At 36.9% G+C, this 20,967-nt stretch overlaps 1 protein-coding gene across 2 annotated transcripts in view; it reads right to left on the minus strand.

The window, feature by feature from the left end:
- The window catches only part of RCBTB2 (regulator of chromosome condensation (RCC1) and BTB (POZ) domain containing protein 2), a 33,391-nt gene extending 16,701 nt beyond the window's left edge, over positions 1-16,690 (minus strand). Inside the window, exons 1-10 of one of the 2 annotated variants that reach the window (XM_008576688.1) lie at positions 16,595-16,683; positions 14,150-14,246; positions 13,742-13,806; positions 7,740-7,895; positions 7,372-7,522; positions 5,471-5,637; positions 4,768-4,926; positions 4,524-4,631; positions 3,376-3,518; positions 683-748 (exon numbers count right to left, since the gene is read on the minus strand). In XM_008576688.1, coding sequence (XP_008574910.1) covers positions 683-748; positions 3,376-3,518; positions 4,524-4,631; positions 4,768-4,926; positions 5,471-5,637; positions 7,372-7,522; positions 7,740-7,895; positions 13,742-13,783 — 992 coding nt within the window. In that variant the 5' untranslated portion in view covers positions 13,784-13,806; positions 14,150-14,246; positions 16,595-16,683. Of the gene's footprint in view, positions 1-682; positions 749-3,375; positions 3,519-4,523; positions 4,632-4,767; positions 4,927-5,470; positions 5,638-7,371; positions 7,523-7,739; positions 7,896-13,741; positions 13,807-14,149; positions 14,247-16,594 lie in introns of both variants that reach the window. The other variant, XM_008576689.1, reaches the window with a different exon arrangement.
- Between the last annotated feature and the right edge of the window lie 4,277 nt (positions 16,691-20,967).

The following is a 20,967-nucleotide window of genomic DNA, read 5'->3' on the forward strand; positions in this document are numbered from 1 at the left end:
GATATCAATGCAGAGGAGGGAGAGGAGTCATAAATGGCCCCAGAGTAGGAGTCTAAGGACACACCCGCCGGGCAGTGGGGGGGGGGGGGGGGGAAGCAGCACTAGCTGCTCTGATGGTGGCGGTGGAGGCTCAACACGCAGAGAGCTAAGCAGTTAGCAGAAGACAAAAAGCCGCCTGCATTTTAGCCACTGTAGCTGTAAAGCCATCTGCTTTTCCTGGGGGCGGGGGCGTGTGTAAAACAGCCCACCAATGTTTAGATAAACATGAATTAAGTGCTCTTGCTCTCCTTACGTTTAAGCACTTCTGCAGTGACCTACTGGGCAAGGACTTTTAAATTTTTCGAATTAATTTCTGTGGACTTTGGGAGACCACTTAAAATGGTAGACTCCCTTTTCTCTGATAATGTTCTATGAAAAATGTCACAGACTGGAACAGAATACTGTCATTCTGTGCGAAAGCACCCAACATCGGAAAATCAGAATAACTTAGTTCCTACATTCCCTCCTGGAATGTCTGTTATGAGCCTCCATGAAAGGAGTGCAGCCTTGCCCCTGCAGCGGCTGGTGACCCAGCCGGGAACAATGCTTCCCAGAGAATGGTGGGACGGACAGAGAAGAGGGTGAGGGAGGGCGAGGCAACGCTGACACTGGCTGTCCCTAGGCATGGCCTCGTGACGTTTACCTGGCACACCTGGCTCCACACGGGAAGTCAGGGGTGGGGCGCGGGCCTGGCTGACCGCAGCAGCTGCTACAGGAACGAGAGTGGAGAAAGTTTAGAGGGAACCTTCAGGTCTAGGCTTGGAACCCAAGCAACTGCCAAGGAACCTTGCCTCTGCCTAAGGTCATCAGTTTCTTAATTGGATTCATACTAAGAAGGAAATTTTGACGCTCCAATATTCCAGTCTTACACACAACAGACGATGACTATGAACTGAGCTAACCTTTGCTGTGAGGATGTCTGGCATGTTTTACACTTTATTTTGTAGCCAATCTTAATGGAAAGAAAAATTACTGCATGTTCTTAACAGGTTTTGTGTCACCTCAGTGGAATGATTTGCACTAACCGCATAGCTTAATGGCTGTGAAGTACTAGAAATGAAAGAGCAGAGAGTGAGAAAGAAGTAAAACGGAAAACAGCAAGGAGGGGCAAAAGGGCATCGGAGAGGGGAGAACTGTGAAGACAGAGCAATAATCCAGAGGTCCAGAGCAGTGATTCCCAATCCTGGTTTCATAAGAGCCCAAAGAACTGCTGATTAGCACAAGAAGTCCCAGAATTCTCAACAGCTCAAGTTAGCTTTACATCAGTTTAACTTAAAAATGAAGGCACAAATGCTAGTCAAATACCAAGGTTTTGAAACTTTAGAAAGACTGGGAATGACTGGGCTAGGAAGAAAATCATTTTAATTGTTAAAACTACTTTTACATAAATATAAATTGCTGACAAATATTAGTATTCTTCCTCATAAAATGTCCTCTCTGAGAAAGATTTTAAAAGGTTTCCCTTGAGTTGTCATTTGGGACAAGAATCCAATTTAGTCAAAAGATTTTGCCTTTCCACTTCTGTGAACAGGTAACTACGAACTGGAGACCCACCCCTCCCCAAAGCAAGCCTGTTCCTAATTAGTCAAGCTTCCCTGTAATGGGTCCCAAAAGAGTCCGAAGGAAGGTTCTTGAGTGATAAGTCACGACATACGCGTCAAGTCTTAGTCACTGAAAGGGTGGAGAGGGGCAGGACAAGTCCCAGCACAGACTTCTAAAACCCTCCCTTGCAATATGCACGTGGCTCAGAAACCACCACCCAAAATTCAAGCATGGAAAACTGGGACAGTCGGCAATATTGTTTAAAACACTCATCCATGATTTTTACAGCCCAAATGCTGTTTATGTGGACAGTAGCACGTGCATAAGTACATAGCTATTTCCACTTTATTTATATTTAAAATTCAAAATAATTGCAGTTAAGACAGAAACGCAAAAGATAACTCTCAAGGTCCAGTTGAGCAACTTGCACTCACATAACTTCCATTCCCTGCTTCTCTGATGCTTTTTCTTTCTCCTGCCTCGATGCCCCACAGTCGGTCGGTCCCAGCATGAACTACTCAGAAGACCAGTGGACCGTTCTGGATCAGGGACTAGCAGTACAACGTTAGGCAAGTCACTGGGGCAATGACAGCAGACTCTATGAGACCAGGGACAGATAAGCTCAAGTTTTTGATACATGGGAAAGTGCTACAAAAAATGGTAAAGTGCTTTACAAATATGTTGTTTTTATTTCCATGCTACCTTTATTTGATCTTTTAACACTCTGTTCAGTCTAAATACTAAGTGTTCCTACTGACTGGATTTGCTAGCCTGAGGCATTTTGGGGATTATTCAAAGCCTCAAAACTGTCCCTTCTCTCTCCCTTCCTCCCCAATTCTTAAGGGTTCAAGGGCCTTATTCTAAGATTTTTTTGGGGGAAAAAACAAAGCCAAATTCACCGTACTCAAATGAAAATTGAGGTGGTTAAGAAATAACATTTGGTTCTTCACTGTTATTGTTAAGCATTCCAACAGAAAAACATAAAAGGATTGCATATAAATGCAAGCTCATCTATCCATATATTTATTTAAAAATCAAATATAATAAAAATTAATATGTAAAATAAAAATAGCTGCATTAATTTCTACAATGACTACAACCCTAGTTTAAAAGAAAAGATAGCATGTCTTTGCTCCTCACTACTGTGTCAAAAAAGATGAGAGAAAAAGCAGTGCTATGGCCATGCTTGAAAAATTCAAAGAGCCTTAAGAAATATTAGGATAATTTGGATACTAATTCTGGATGTGCTAATTACATAACATAACCTTGCAAACAAGTGCACAAAACAAAGTCTTACTTTCTAACTAATTATTTTAATCTTCCTCATAGAAACAGCTTGGGAGTTAAAGAAATGAAATAATCCTATTCCCTTCAACTGGAAATTTATAAGTAGCTGAGTGACCAGCTTTACACACCATTCAAGGTAGCTTCATTTTCCTAAGCTACAGAAGGTAGAACTCAAACATCATCAATTTCCCCTTAAGAATGTAAAACAGAAAATGAGGAGGGGGAGAAAGGTAAATTGTGAGGAATAAGAATAATTGAAATTTAGTCATTGCAGTTTGGCTGGAGTAGCTGTTGGAGGCATAGATGAAATCTGGGTAAGTGAAAATAGAATGTTTAACATACAGTCAACCTCCCCAATGATTCAAAGCCAACTTTTAAAAAGAAATGAATACTGTTGTTAAAAAACACTCTAATGCTAGCAATAAATACCCCACAATTCTGTATCATGCCTAGCTTCTGTTTAATCACTAAAGACCACTGGGTTAATTTTGAAAATACACACATTACCTGTCCTTTTCCACAACGACTGGGGTAGGGTAAGACTGGTTACTTTTATTGCCAGTGCCCAACTGGCCATAAGAATTTGCACCCCAAGCATACACTTGGCCTTCGTCTGTTAATACTAACGTGTGTGCGTAGCCACAGGCAACCTGGAAGGAAAAAAGACAAATCCACTCATGCCTGCTAATGGAAGAAAATCTTTCACTACTTTTACAAAGTAACTTAAGAATCAAAAAAGGAAGAAAAAGGAAGAGGCAGTCCGCCCACAGACGCAAGAATTAGGTTAACCACCGTCCTTCCAGAACTGCGGTTAGAACACGAATGCTTCAGCTCCCTTAGCCCCAGTCTCTTCAGGTTCAACACAGCACCCATTGTGCTCATGGAAATCAACGGGTTGGGGGTGAATTTAAGAAACAGACACTTTTATTTTTTGATAATTATTTTTTTTTCTGATTATAAAAGTAAATCATGTTCAATGTGAAAAATACAGAAAAGTATAAATATGAAAGTACTCTCAAGACATCAGGATTTTTTTTTTCTATTTATCTACAGACATAGAGAAATGCACCTATAGCTTTTTTTTTAATGACTATATTGTATAGACAATTCTGTATCTTGTTTCTTTTGACTTAATACTACACACAGAAGTTTCTCACATAATTAAAAATGCTTTGTAGACATCACTTCTGTCATGTAGACTTGGCATAATTTATCTGATCATTAGTTTGATTAGTAACTTATGCTATACCTACTGTTTTTTTATTAAAGTTATCAATCTTTTTCTATATCTTCTTAAGAAATTCTAAAAGAGTCTTTCTCTTTGTTTCATTAGGATAATTCCCTAGGAGTGAAATTACAGGTGAAAGGATATGAAAATTTTTAAGGTTCTTGATACATACTGCCAAAGTTTCCATGAAAAAGTTGTAGCAATTTGCATTCTAATAGCTGTGCATGAGAGAGCTCTAGAAACAGAAATTTTCTGATAATAGCTACAACTTAATGCAGGGAAAAAGAGCTTTAACCTTTACTTCAATGAAGACATCCAAGCAGCTAAACTTTTCATCCTACTAAGAAAACAGTGTTTTTAATACACTGGTATCTTTGCCACTTTAGACATAAACACACATGCACACACAAACCACCAGTGGACGTACCCGCTGCACACGAATGCCTTGCAAAGCTGCTATTCTGCAGGGCGTTGGCTGGTTGCCACCACTGCCAAGTCCCAGCTGACCATTTCCATTGTAACCCCAAACATAGACCTGAGAGAAAAGAGAACCTCAGCGCTCACAAAGACAAACGGCAATCAAGTGCTCTGTTATGAGAAACACGCCATGCTAGTATGGCACTGATGCGGCAAACAGGTTTTTTAAACAAAGTATGAAATAACTTCCTTACCTCCCCAGTGTCCACTACCACCATCGAGCACATCTGCCCACACGCTATGTTCACAACTACTTTATTCTGTAAGCAGCCAGTGACTCTTCGAGGGATCGGCTGATTAGCTGTTGAACCAGATCCTACCTGCCCAGAGTTATTATAACCCCAGGCAAATACCTGTTTGAAAGAAAAGATAAACAAATGAAACACATTAATTTATAAAGTGTCTCAACTGGACACTAACATGTACTTACGGCATCTCATCTTTCCTCTCAAAGTGCTTCATATCCATAAATTCTCACAACACAGAGAAGTTTTTATAAAATTCATTCTTACACAATTTGTTGTTTTATAAAGTTAACTTATTGCTGTTATCTGCACAAACTGATAATTACTATCAAATATCGTATAACACAAAAATATCTATTTTGCCTCAGCCATATTTTACAGTATTTTGGGCTTTTTCTTTTTGCAAATAACCCCTTCACTGTAGGAATATAGAAGAAACAATATATCCTTTTAAGTTCTGCAGTTTTAGAAATCCTTACTACGTACAAGTAAACTTCATAATATAAACACCATGACTATGAATTGCTACCGACAATAAGGTTGAATTTGAGGGAGGTGGTTATTTTGATTAAGTGACCCTATTTACAGGACTGCTATAGGAATCTATGGACTCGTGTTGGAAAACAGTGAACTTTATGCTGACTATTCTCACCTCTCCATCAGATGTTAGCACCAAAGAATGGTAGGACCCACAGGCAACTTCAATGACTTGTTTGTTTGATAAATTAGTAGAGATATGACAGGGCACTAAACCATGATTAGTTGTCCCATTGCCCAGCTGGCTATAAGCATTATGACCCCAGGTAAAGACTTCTCCTTCTGAAAATAAAAAGAAAGATAACCAGCTTTCAAAACATCTACTTCATTATATGAAAATATGCATTGCATGACTTCCACAAATAAAAACTAAAAATTCAGGTGCAAAAAGCTAATCAACTTCCCTACTCCATCAAATTCATTCTATGAAAGAATCTATTTGGAAAGTATAAATTGCATTCTCAAAGCAACAAGATGAAATTTAAACGATGCAGCTATAATAGCTGGAAAGTAGGTTTTTAATAAACAGCAGAGAAAAAACTGCTAAGAGTAATAGAAAAACATTAGATTGAAAGTCAAAAGATTGTAAGTCATTTGCTCTGGGAGTTAATTTCATTATCTATAAAAGGATCATTAAGTTAATTTTTTAAATCTTTGTTATTTATTGTACAATATTATACATAGTCAGAAAAGCTCATAAAACATGTATGTTCAGTTTTATAAAGAATTATAAAGCATACACCCATGTATTACTGCTCAGGTCAAGAAATAAAACCCCCAAAGCTCCTCACATATGCATCTTGTATAAATAAAATAATTTAGATTTTCCTGTTTTTGAACTTTAAAAAAATGGAATCAGACAGTATATACTCATTTTGTCTAAAAAAAATGGAATCAGACAGTATATACTCATTTTGTCTGTATTTTCCACCACATTATTTCTTTGTGCCACATTCTGAATCATTTCTTCTGATCAATCTCCCAGTTTATCAATTTTCTCTTTTGCTGTGTCCAAACTGCTACAGAACTTGTCCACTGAATTTTCATTTTGATGATTACATTGTTCATTTGAGTCTTTTTCAAATTTTCTATGATCTTTGCAGATATCTTTAAGCTCATTTATTTCTTAAAACAATAAATATATCATATAACTGGTATCAGATAATTCTAATGTCTGCTATTTAGCAGTCAGTTCTTGCTGTCTGTTGTTTCTTCTGGTTCTCATTCATGGTGCCTTGTTTCCTTGTTTACCTGGTTGTCATTGACCATGTGCTGCTTTACTGCCTTTGAAAAAGCATTTGTGGTGATTCCCTCAGGTCTAGGATGAAGGTGCCTTCTTCTAAAAGGATGTGCATTAACTTCTATCATGCCCTTAAGAAAATTCAAGTCAGTACTCTAATAAATTCAAGGCTTGAGATTTCTTGGACCATCCAGTCTGATGTGAATTAAACTACAAATTCGTTGTTACAAACTCTCAGGGAGAGGTTTTATTTCTTTTCTTTCTTTTTTTCCTCCTTGCTTTGCTCAGAGCAAGATATTCTTAATATCTTATTAGTCACTAGTCATGAATTAGCCATGAGATGTTTAATCCCTTTATATAACTACAGCCATCAGTCACTATTTAGTGTAAGAACCACAGAATGCTAAGAGTTAGGAGGGATGTTACAATCAAGGTTTAGTTTCTCAATTAATAGATCAAGAATCTAAAGTTCAAGAAGTAGACTTGCCAAAGCCCACAGTGAGTTCAGTGTTCAGAAGGGGTTTACTGGGCTTGTAGTATTGTCATTCATACATTTATAATGCCAATAATTGCTAGATTCCATCTGCTACATTATCTTACTCTGATATTCAGATATATTCACATTTCATGTTGTCCAAAGCATAGTTAAGTTCACAGGGCAGAGCCAGCAACTCTTGCTCAATCAAAAAGTACGTTCTCGATTTAAGGGACAGTCACAGTCTTTTTCCCAACAAATAAAGCAATGGCTAAAATTCTAAACTGAGTTCCTAGGTTACCTGCTGTTGCAAGGACAATATGCGGACCACTCCCATAGCTGAGGCAGGCTATCTTTTTGCCACTTAAAGAATCCAGTCTCCGAGGTTCAATGGTACTCTGGACATCCCCTAACCCCAAACAGCCACAGCAGTTTGTGCCAAGCACAAAAATCTATGGGAAAAATCACAAGCCTAAAATTATATTCAAACAAGCCTAAAAATTACATTCAAACAAGCACAGTCTTCCTAAAGCAAACTGCTTCATTATATAATAAAAATATATTTTCCATGCTTTTTAAAATCTTTATTCCTTAGTTTCCCCCAAGATCTTCAATTTAGCAAATCCCTACTAAAAATATGGGTGGCTGAATTTTTTTCTTCGAAATTACCTCATCATTTACTGTAGTATATAAAACTTCATTGCCAGCACTGCCAAAGACGCAAGCCTGACGAATTAACTGCAGCTCTTCCTCAGAACAGAGGGAAAACATTGGCCACTTTCCCACATCTAACATCTTCAAAGATGACAGAGTAGCCTGTACTGGCTGAAAAGGGAAAAAGACATATATATTGAACCTACTAATAAAAAAACAAATTTTCTTTGCCCGTTTCACTTCTGTAGAAGAGGGTTAACACCGGTTTAAGGAAGAATAAGCTGGGTCTATTTTTGAGAGGCTCTCACAGCTGCAGGAACTGCCTTCCCCAGCCCCGCTGCTCCAGCTCTGCCCTCACAGCAGCAAGCGCCAGAGGCCCTGATGGCATCCCATCTCACCCACTAACTTTCCTCAAGGACACAGAAATCATCCAAAGCTGAACTCTGGGGAGATGAATGGTTAGCAAGTACTTTAAATATTGGCCATGTCTTAAATGTAGCTGTGGAAACTAGGCTGGTTGTAAAAGCAAGAAAAGAGAGAAAGAGAGGACTGCCACTTCATCTGCTGTCAAGTCTCAACCAATCAAATCCTTAGAACATGCTGAAGGTGACACCAAGGAAATGGTCCCAAAGTTTCAGTTCATGGGCAAGTTTGACCTGATCTTCAGTTTGAGGGGTGGGTGGGCTTCTCATCTCCACTCAGGTTTGGGGATTGGTAGGAAGAAACACCCAGAAAGCATATGTACTCGTTTGCTAGGGTGGCTGTGACAAAGTATGGCAAACTAAGTGGCTTAAACAACAGAAATTTATTGTCTCACAGTTCCAGAGTTTAAAAGCCCAAAATCAAAACTAAAAGCTAGTTTGGCTCCTTCTGAGGGCTGTAAGGGGAAAATCTATTGCAGGCCTCTCTTCTTGGCTTGTAGATGGCTGGCTTCTCCTATGTCTGTTCACACCAGCTTCCCTCTGTGGGTATCTCTGTGCCCAAATTTTCCCTTTTTATAAGAACACCAGTCATACTGGATGAGAGCCCACCTGAATGACTTCATCTTAACTAATTACATCTGCAATGATCCTATTTCCAAATAAGTCACATTCTGAGGTAATGAGTGTTAGGACTTCAACACATGAATTTTGGAGAATCACTATTAAACCCATAACAGCATACTAAGATCATGAGCATCTGTGCTCCCATAACAACATGAAATGTGCACATTATAAAGTTGTTTTAAAAGAGAGTTTTTGTTTATTTGCTACACTGGAGACATTTTTACTTATATACTTACAAAATTTTTGAAGATTATAATAAGATGCATAAATAGTCAACATGCCTATCAAATGGCATGTTTGGCCATTTCCCACAATAATCACCAAACTCATGCTTGATTTAAAGGAGCAAAGATTTTTCTAAGGCCTCTCTTTCTCATCAGCTATTAAATCATCCTCACTAGGAATGAGTTCTGGTACAGAGCTGAGCAGACCAGCTACTTGTTTTCTATAGATCTGAAAGAGTATTTGTCTCTTCCACCTTAGGAGTTGGGTGAGGATACCTGACAGTGCAAGTCAGAAACTTTGCTCTTCTGAAGTCCAAACCATCGACTTACAAGGCTCTCCCATCCTCATTACCATTAGTCACTCCATTAATCATAATATTCCAGATATTCCAGTATATCTTGGCCTCTCCGTTCTTGCTTTTAGCTCCAATGGCGTCCATTTCTACTTCACCTAAACCACATCATCAAACACTATCACCAAGTTCTCAAACTTTGAAGTTCCCGTCTAATCACAGCCAACTAGAAGACTCTAAAGCATCAAACAGCTATCTCAATAACCACTGAACTTAACAGCAGAAGACAAGCACAGCCACCATCTTTTTCCTGTAATTAAAGCTTCGTTTTTAGGTTTCTGTCTTTTCAGAATAACGTTCATGGAACTATTGCATACTGTAGCTAGAAAGAGCTCTAAAGATCATTTTATAGACGAGCAACCCGAGGAAGACCCAGAGAAGGGCTGTCATGGGTTGAATAGTGTCCCCCCAAATCCAAAAATTCATGTCCACCTGGCACCTCAGAAGGTGACTTTATTTGGAAATAGGGGCTTTGAAAATGTAATGAGTTAATATGAGGTCATACTGGATTATGGTAGGCCCTAAATCCAATGACTAATGTCCTTATAAGAGGAGGAGGGGGCCCACAGAGACACATAGGAAAGAAGGGCATGTGACAAAGGAGGCAGAGATTGGAGTGATGCATCTATATGTCAAGGAACACCAAGGATTGCTGGGGGCCACCACCAGAAGCTGGGAAGATTCTTCCCTTCCCCCTTCAGAGGGAGCATAGCACTCATGACACCTTGATTTCAGACTTCTAGCCTCCAGGACTATGAGACAATACATTTCTGTTGCTTTAAGTCACCCAGTTTGTAGTAATTTGTTACAGCAGCCCTAAGAAACTAATGCAGAGCCTGAGCAGCTTGTCCCTGGCAACAGCACCACCCTGCGAGCCACTGGCAGAGGCTGAACCAGGGCTGAGCTCCCCTGACTCCAAATCCAGCCACATTCCCTCATCTTGCTACATAAGACCCTGCCCCAAGAATGACACCTTCACTGATGCTATTTCTTTTAAGCAGAACCAGTTGATTCTCTGGTTCAATTTTGAAACAATAATTATTGTTTCTGCAATTACTTTTATCAGAGCACTTTACAAAAAAAATATCAGTGGTAGGAAAATCTGTGGGCATTTCCTACAAGACAACCTTAATTTAGGATATGGAATCAAAAAAAAATCTTACATATGTAGCTCAAGGAAAACATAATGAAGCTACAATTATGTGCGAGTATAAAATTATGTCCTTGTTTTTATTATTTTTTTTAGGAACACAGAGTTTATGTGGTGACATTATGGTAATCTAGTAATCCAAGAGTCTTTATAAAAAAAGATTTCTTTCTTCTCTGAGACATTTTGTTTCCTGAAAGAAGAGCGATTTGCCCAAGTCCCAAGTCCACTATAGAGCTAAAGACAAAATCTCAGTTTTTAGTCTAAGCTTCACCTTAAATTACCCACCACCTTATATCGTAAAGGAATCTTATTTTCTTTTTTTTTTTTCCTTTTTTTTTGTCTTTTTTCGTGTCCAGCAACGGATCGCAACCCTCAGTGTCGCGCCCGTACCGGACCGGGACCGGCAACGGGATCGCAACCCTCAGTGCTGCTCCCACACCTTGCTCAGCCAGTGAGCAGGAACCGGTCTGTATGTGGGATCCGAACCCTCGGCGGGAGCGCCACCACGCTCCCAAGTGGCGCACTGTAGCAGTGTGCCACCGGGCTGGCCAAGGAATCTTATTTTCTATAAGGTCTTCATTTTAAATTTTTTTCCTATTGAAGTCTGTAAATTTTAAAATAAAAACCAAAGTTAGGAAAGTGGCATCAAGTATTTAATGGAGATGCATCAGTGTTCTAGCTGTCGGAGTTCTTACGTATTGTTTCTAATCTTCGCAATAATCATAAGACCTAGATATTGCTATCCTCATTTTACATATGGGGAAACTGAGGGACAAAGAGACTAAGTAACCCTCCAAGATCACTAGCTTCTAAGTGTGTGAGCCAGATTGTAACCCAGATTTCTTTCCACACACATCATCTGATTGCAGAGTAAAAAGTTTACTTAAAATGTTATACCACTGGTAGACAGAGTGTTTGCTTGCATTTGCAGGGCTTTGGCTGTTGTTCTCGTAGAATCCTTAATAAACAAGGCAATAATACCCCCACTGTGAGTTATCTTCCACAAACAGGGCAGGTGGCAAGATCCAGTGATTGATTGCTACCTAACTTCTTTCAAGAAGATTTTTGGACTTCATCCTTCCCTGCTACAAAATCAAGTGGATGCCTATCATCAGACTGTAAATTCCAACCAGTTCCTAAACACTTGTCTACAAATCATTAGCTCTAAACTTTCTTCTTGGACTACCTGCACAAAAATATATAGTACCCAGCTTGTGACTTTACTGACTCCTGTGATTCCAATGTGCATGTTTGTAATGTAACCTGCAGTCTGTACGTTTTATTAAAAGATGCTACTGGTCAAGGGAGTGTCTGGTCTGATAGTATCACTGAACTAAAGATATAAAAATGAAACATAATCATTCCCTTCAAGGAGGTTGTCATTTAAGGGAAAACAAATAATTACAATATAATCTAAGTACAACAGAGATGTGGATATATTGTTTTCTAAATCTCTGTCAGAAAGCTGGCTGCTGGTGATTAGTCATCCAAGACTCATTTTTTAAATCTGTAGGGGAGCTATATTACATAGAGAACTGATGACAAGTTATAAAAGATGTCTTCACACTTTTTTGAAGTAAATAATCAGTCTCAAAGAATTACAGCGTCTTTGTTCATAGAAGAAAAATACATTCTTCTGTCTAGCACACTCATGAGACAACGTGTAAAGTGTTCATAAGCACCCCACAGGAGTGCCACTCTGCATGACAGCAGCCATCTCTGCAGAAGGCACCCAAACGACTCTGTGCCCAACTGTCAAGAAAGAGACTTGCTGAGCAAGGGCCAAGCATGGGCAATAGGAAAATCTGTACGGGAAAAAAAGCAGTACTAGGGAATGACAGCCGGGTAATATTCGTCATTAAGATCTTGCCCCTAGAATTCACAGTCCTAATTTGGGCCAGGTAACCTTCCTTTCTGCACATAAAACTACCTTGGCAATAATTAATCGTAGGCCAGATTTTTTTTACTACTTTGCTCACATCCAGTCCAGCTCCTCCCACCTTTAGCTGGCATCTGTTTGGGAAACGCAAAGTAATAAGACTTTACTATTAGCTCAAGAAAAACATAATTAAGTAAATGTATCTGCCATAATATTAGAGACCAAAATGCATCTTATTATTCCTTTGAGATAGTGTTACCTGAATTACTATGCTTTTCTATCAGTATGAAGAATCATACTTCACTTAATTTTTTACTTCACTTAATTATAGACAACTATCAAGTTGTCACAATTCAGTTTAAAATACAACATAGGTAAATAGGATCAAAATTATATGTTCCGCATGCCCAGTAAAAACCTTTCTTCAAAAGAAATAGCAAAACCTCCCATTTTGAGATTTCCTAGCATTATGATACCTTGTATGTAATAAAGTAATTTTATCATGGATTCTTTGAATTCTTTCTTTTAAGAAATCTGTTGCTAGGCAAAATTAGGAAATTTTTCTATTAACATTTTGTAAGACTCTCAAGTTCTACATATTACTTTTATAAGCTACTTTTGGACTTTTCAAGAGCTCACAAATACTTCAAGTCAGCACACAGTGATGCTACAGTGTGGTTTCAGAAGCTTTGCCGTCTTTGTACACTATGCTCACTTTGTGTAATTATTTACATCTTTCATTGAATTTTGACCTTATTTAAAAAAAAGAGTAGAAGACAGACAAATGAAAGTTAACAGTAACTATTAAGCTGTTAATAGTGATGAGCAGATATTTTGTAAATTTAATAAAATAACACAAGATGGAAATCTATGTGCATGCTGAAAGATGTGAATCTTTTAACATCAGTTGGACACTGATTGGACTTAAGCTGGCTCTCAAGTTCAGATGTGATAGAAAAGAAATAAAGAATATCTATGATGAACTGAGAACATGTTGTCTAAGATTAGGTATTTTATAATTTTTTTTAATCTCTGGGAATTGAATAAACATGGTTCAACTCAGAGCCTTTTGCAGGACAGCATTATCTGTGAAATGGGGATGGCCCGTCTTCCTCATCCAGCTCAAGCATCACGTCTCCAAGAGCCCTTCCTGAACCACTCAGATGATACCAGTTCCCTGCTGGCCCCTTCAGCACTCTACATGTCCCCAGTAATCGTCTGCTGGCATCTCAGTCACTACACTGTGAGCCCCTCAAAGATAGATACTGTCTCATTGATCTTCCTATCAGGTGACCAGTAGATGTTTGATGAAGTATGTTTCATGCGACAGAATAAACATGCTCCAAGGGCATGATTTTTTCTAACCTTGCCGCTTTCTCCATAGAAAAGAGGAAATTCTTCTTCCATATGGACTCAGTCCTGTGCAGTCTCTGAGGAAAAAGTATGTGGTAAAATCAGGATCCCATACATGAAAGGAAACTAGCCAGGTAAAAATTACTTTACTTCTAATTAACAGAGAAAATAAGCTAAGCTGAAATATTGTGAAGAGAAGATCAGGGAATCCAGCTCTAGGCATGGGAGTTAACTACAAAACCCAAAAGGGGTTTTAACTGTTCTGGAGCTACCAGATGGCTTCTTATGGGAATCCTCCTTCTGAGGTCTGGAAAAGTAATCCCAGGATAAACACAGGTCCTTAAATCTATAAGGAAATGAGTAGAAAATTTTTTATTTCAGAGCTGACTTCCTATAGATAAGGAAAAATAAATTTTAGACCTTGGTCAACTTTTCTTTGGGATGGAAAGTTCCAAATCACTGTGAAGAGCAGACTTATCAATTCTCAGATCCACTGAAGAATATATGATTTGCTAAGCTAGGAAAAAAAAAAAAAAAAAGGAGAAATGAATGAAAAAGATGAAAGAATGAATGAATGAACATGACTTTGTTATCCTGGACTTTAATGAAACAACAGCCATCAAATATTTGGCAATGGCACTGAATGTTCTTTCTGTAATCACCATTTCCACAATAACTACTTTCTACTTTGTAGAAGTAACAGCCAGAGCAGCCCTATCAGAAGACATACAATATGTCTGAATATATTGACATACAATATGTTCGATCATTACCCAGTTAAGTATCTCATCACTAAAGATAAATATACATAAAATATTCTCTCTCCCTCAAAAACCAACTTAATAAAACTGTATTTAATAATATTGATTTTTTAATTTATTACATTGGATCCTATTAAATATAATCCATATTTTGACTACTAACATCAGAACATTTTACCTGGTGTTTTTTACAATATAGTTAGAGACTGAGATAAAAACAATAATCAAAATAAGGTCAAGTCTTAACAGTGTTCTTATCAATGTTTTATATGCCCTTGAGGATATTAATAATTTGTTTTCCTCAGCTGCAAAAAGGTCTCCAGAATATAAGGAATAATAATATATTCATAATAATTATAACTCAAAACTATGGCAATTAATAGATAATTATCTCTAATGTTTGGAAACAAGTCAAAAAGGATATGCTTGTTTTTAAAAAAATCACTTAGAAGTTTCGCACTTATATATTTATAAAACTTTATCTGGTTGACAATATGGAAAGATACTTTGCCGTATTTAATTAATACTACATATTATCTATGCTTTTTTAGCAGATCCATTAAAATTCTAATTATTCTCTAAAACCCAGCATGACTGCCATTGAGCTTCACATTGACATGGTTCCTGATTATCCAAACGGGGTGGTATCTATCCCTTCTCCTCTGTATTTTCACAGTGCTTTTTTAAAAAAACATTATTAATTAATGGCACTTTTCATATTCTGTCTCATGTGATAATTATTCCTATATGATTTGTCTTCTCTGTTACTTTGCAGGCTCTGCAAGAGAAGGCATCACGATTCATTCATCAGTATAACCATCACAGCCTACGGCTCAGCGCATTCACTGAAAGCATCCTTCAAACACAGCTTTTTGTATACTGGAGACTGTCTCTACTGAGGATTCCTCTCTTTTTGCCTCATCCCAACTAGAAACACCTTTTCCTTATCTGCCCCAAGTTTACTGGAATAAAAAATAAAAGGAGAAGAAAGATGAAGAGAAGAGAAAGGTGCACAGTAGAGGAAGAGAATTCAAAGGGAGGGAGGGAGGGAAGGAAGGAAGAGAAAAGGAAGGAAAAGAAAAGAAGAAAACGGAACCAAAGTAGAGACATGACTGCACCTCATCGTACTTTAGGCTTCAGGTCCCCTTTGTTCCTAGCAGAGGGAAATCTTGTTAATGTGCTAAGATCATGGAAGAGTAATCCTGCATTTTTAAGTAGGAAATTAACTCTTTTCAGTGCCTTTGATGAATTTCAAGTATAATAGACTCTGTAAATCAGAATGGTGGGAAAAGAGGCCATTGTGTTTATTTGACTGATCAGGTTAAGACATAATTGCATGTATGGCATGTGGAAATTACCACATTCAAAGAAATGACATTCAGTAAGATTCAATTAACACTAAATATAAGATTAACATAATTTCATGTTTGCTGATCAGAAAGTCCTTCAAGATTTAAATGATTCAAGATTAACTTCTATTGAAAAATACTGTAAAAAAAAATTGTTGGATTCTCTAGCATTGTGGAAAATGGTTGGATTTTTGTTGTTGTTGTTTTTTAACATGGTTCCAATGTGATCCACACACAATAGAGAAAACTAGCTTCCCAAATTTTCACTATTTGAGGAATATATGTAGAGATAATACTTCTCTTAACCCACATGATTTCACCAGGCTATCATTAATGTTAATATTGTAGTAGTATATCAATAAATACTTTTGAAAAAAATCTACAAGATACATATAGAAAACCATATCGATGATGTGATAAACATGTATTCTAAATAACAACAGCAACAATAATAAAGTTAGACAGTTACCCTCTGCCAGGTCCTAAGTGCCTTACATTATCTCATTTAATCTTTGTAAAACCTAAATGAAACAGGTATAATCATTGTCTCCATTTTATGCACATGTTTCAGTAACTCAACGAACAGTCACTAGTCAATAAGAGTCAGAGCCACTATTTGAACCCAGGACTGATTCCAAAGCCCTTGCTCTAAAATTCTCCACTGTATTGCAGAAATATTTTTTTCCTGTGTACATTCCAAACAGTCTTATCCTATAGTGATTGGCTGAGAATGTTCCCTCCAAAAACATTTGTACCTGATTGTTTTAAATTTCTGGATCCCAGTAGTCAGTCATCTTTAATCCTGTTCCTTCTAGATCCTTGTAAAGTCTTCTAGAACAAAGTTAATGAGACTGGAAATATAAATACATAAATAAATTCTATTAGAGAAAAATAAACGAGGAAAAGAATGTATTATCTTGCAAGTTTAACAATCCATTATTTATCTGAGAAAAATACAGTTTTGAAATTGTATCATCTCTATTATTAAAAAAGTGATAGAGGTGCTTTATTATAAAAATATTTAAATCGTAAAATATAACTTTTGGATATTATACTTTATAAGTTTTGGGAGATGGTTAAAACAATTTGGGCACTGAAACATACAAAAAAACACATACTAAAAACGTTTAATATATGGTATTTCAACTCAGAAAATGAAAGAAACCACATCAAATGTCAAAAAAAGCAAAACTTTTAAATTTTTAGAAGTATTGAAAATATTTTTATGACGTTAGGACAAGGAAAAATTTCTTAAGTAAGAAACAAAAGCATAAACCACAAAGAAAAGACTGATAAATTTGAACAAAGGGAAAAATATGCTATAGAATGGGAGAAGATATTTGCTACATATATAACTGACAGCTGGCAAAGGATTAGTATACAAAATCTACAAAGAATGTCTACAAATCAATACAAACAAGACAACCAACACATTAAGAAATGGGCAAAGGATACAGGCAATTCACAGAAAAAGAAATTAATAAACATATTAAAAGATACTCAGATTTACCAAGGAATTTATCATGGAAATGCAACCGTAATGAGATAGATCTCATCCATCAGATCTACAAAAATTAAAGGGAGACAATACCTAGTGCTGGTGAGGTGTAGCTCAAAAGGCACATTCATATACTGCTAGAAGGAATGTAAATTGGTACAATCACTTCACAGAACAACTCAACAATATTTAGACCACAGCAGTTTTTCAATCTTTATTGATACATATATGTAAAGGAAACAAAAAAAAATTTTTTTTTTTTGTCCTTTTTGAGACCGGCTGCACCGCGCTCAGCCAGTGAGCGCTGTGAGCACACCGGTCATCCCTATATAGGATCCGAACCCAAGGGGGAGCACTGCTGCGCTCCCAGCACCGCACTCTCCCGAGTGCTCCACGGGCTCGGCTGAAACAAAAATTTCACAAAATAATTCTTACCCCTCCTACATGAGATGCTTGGTAATATCACCTTTTCTATTTTATGCTATTCTTTTCTACCCTATCCTGTTTTATCCTATTCTATTTCCATTTAAAAGAAAATGCTGGTCTCAGTCTACCAAAATGATTTCATGATCCCTAATAAGTCATACCCTATAGTTGGGAAAACACTGGCCTAAATGAACTCTAGAGCATATACATAGTGGTTTCTAATAGCAAGAAAAACAAAAAACAAAAAAAAAACAAACAAAACCCCCCCCCACAAGAAATAGCAAACAGAATTGATCAATTGAATCCATCAACAGAATTGATAAACTGTGGCATATGGATACTATACAGTAATTAAAATAAATTATCTAGAATCAACACAGATAAATCTCCAAAGTAATGCTGACCAAAAATCACTAAGTCACAAATGATACATATGGTATACTATTTGATAAAGTTTTAAATCATGGAGAAAACAACACTATTTTAATGTGTTATGGATACCAACATATGCATGGGACTTTTTTGATGGAAGTAATGCCAGTGATAAAGTCCTATGTAATTCTATCTATGAAAATGTATGCTGTGGCTTTTCCATCTGATGAGATGGTTTTCAAGATTTTAAGCTTAAATTAAATTAATCATCTCAGTATGGGGGTATAAGTTACCCAATGTTAAAGAAAACAAATCTTAGAATCAGAATACTTCCACCATTGTAATTTTGCCTCTACCATGGTCACAGGAATTCAATAAATGTTTGCTAATAACAACTTATAATTTCTTTTGTCATCTATAAAATAAAATTTTATCAACACCATAGGAAGATAACTAAATAACATAAACAAAGTGTAGTATTTTAAATGCCATAGAAGAAAAATCCAAAATAGGAAAAAAAAATGTTCTATATCAGTGTGTTAGAATGGCAAAAATATGTTTTCTATTTCTGGTCTAAACTGCTTACAAACTTCACCCTTTTCTGCACAGGAGGGCAATGTCTCTTATAGACCCAGGGCAGAGGCTAGCGTTTACATTGGGAAGATTCTTCACAGTGACAATGTCACGATATGTCATGAGATCATCCTATATGATCTTACTATGGGATGATATTAAGATGAACTTACTGTTTTACTATATGTTTATTTTTTCTCTTACATGTTTGGGGGTATATGACTTGGTTATTCATATTAAAAAGTGCCTTGTGCTTTGCAAAATAATTTGTGCATTTTCTCATTTTGTTTAAATGTAGTAAAAACCGTGTTATTACAGAATTTTACTGTACTATTTGCCTTGCAATATAAATAGAAAATGGAAGGATAAGTACCTCCTCCAAGCAGAAGCTCCTGCACTGATATGTGCCTTTAGGGGCCCCAAATTGGACACTCAAGAGCCATGTTTTAGGTTGTTGCAAGAGTAATTTTTCAAAGCCAAATATTTATCAAGTATGGTAATCTGTTGCATGACATTTCCTACTTTGGCTGTTTTCCTAAATTTGTATAGTTCAATAAATTATTTCCAAATTATCCCTGTTTAGGATAGATAATTCCTTATTTTTTACATATTGTATTTTGAGAGTTTTCTCTGCACTCTTAATAACTACACAGTTTAAGACTGGCAGACAAGAAGGAAATCTTTTGATAACGTGATAAACACATCCATTCCTAATCCTCACATAGACCAGGCCAAATAATTCCCTTCCTGTACAAGGTATATCATAGGCAGTCTGCACATGTTATAGTTGCTAAAGTAATCAGCATTAATCGGTGTGTCTGCTACACAACGTTTCATATTACTTGGTAATACCTCTGACCTAAATAATGAGGTCAGATGATTATAGGACATAGACTTATTTGCCTAATTCATTCAACAGAAATTGATTTAGTGCCTACAGTAAGCACTGAACAGAAAGCAAATACATACATAAAAGAGAAAAAAAAATGTAGAGTGAAAGAATATCCAGCTCTTGGGTGCTGTATCCATATTACCAAACCAATAGTGGGCCATAAGAGCTGATATTTTGCAGTTAATCAGGAGTTTCTCAAGGCTAATCAGTGTTCTTTAGAAGTCATCACAGAAGAAAAAGTGAAAAAAAAAATAGGAATTTCTGCAGAGAAATCCCATTGTTCTGTATTTTTTAAATTCAATTTTTTAAATTCAATTGAGGTTAACTCTAAAGCTATGCTTGAGAAACATAATACAGAAAAAAGTTTTCTTGCAATATAGAAATAACTCAATGCTTTTAACATTCTCTTATCTGGGAAACACTTGATGCTTCTATAGTCACAAAGCAGGAAATTAAATAAAACCAATGTTTTTTAGGACACTAGCACACAATTTACAGCATCAGTGTGTTAATGAGTTCCAGACTGATGGAATTTGGATGTATTGCTCTCCCAGAACTCATGTGGAAATCTGATCCCCAATGTGGCAGTGTTGAAAGCTGTTTGAGTCATGGGGACGGATCCCTCATGAATGCATTAATGCTCTCCTTGGGGGATGGGGGCAGTGAATTCTCACTCTATTAGTTCCTGTGAGATCTGGTTGTTTAAAAGATCCCGGCACCTTCCTCTCTCTCTCTTGCTTCCTCTCACCATGTGATCTGCTTGTACCCTCCGGATGCCTGCTGCTTTCCGCCATGAGTAGAAGCAGCCTGAGGCCCATGCCAGATCAGCTGTCCCAGAATCATAAGCCAAATAAACCTCTTTTCTTTATAAATTACCCAGTCTCAGGTATTCTGTTATAGCAATACAAAAAACAGACTAATACACAGACCAATAAATGTCAATAGAATAAAGATGGTTCCTAAGTATATTCTAAGCTGAGTCATTAGATGGTATCTTTAATAGCTTTTTTGGTATCTACAAGTTATAAATAATACATACATAAAAATAAAAAATAAAACATGATCCCAATTGTCACTTGCAAAAAAAGAATGTTAGCTGTAATTTAGCACCACCTGAATGAGATGTTGGAAATCACCGACAAATAGCAGTAAAATACCTACATAGCTGCTAATTAAAGCAGAACAATTATACACAGAATGGACAAAACTAAAAAACTAAAAGCACGACTAACACTAGAGCACAACATCAAAGGAAATTGTATTGCCATATGTTTATGAAAAACAGCAAACTGACTTGTAGAACAGAAACACATTTTAATTATTTGTTTGTAAAAAGCTTTACAAATTTCACCAAGAGTGATGAGGCA

This window comes from Galeopterus variegatus, unplaced genomic scaffold, assembly GCF_000696425.1.
Source record: "Galeopterus variegatus unplaced genomic scaffold, G_variegatus-3.0.2 Scaffold1388, whole genome shotgun sequence".
In the NCBI taxonomy this organism is placed as follows: domain Eukaryota; kingdom Metazoa; phylum Chordata; class Mammalia; order Dermoptera; family Cynocephalidae; genus Galeopterus; species Galeopterus variegatus.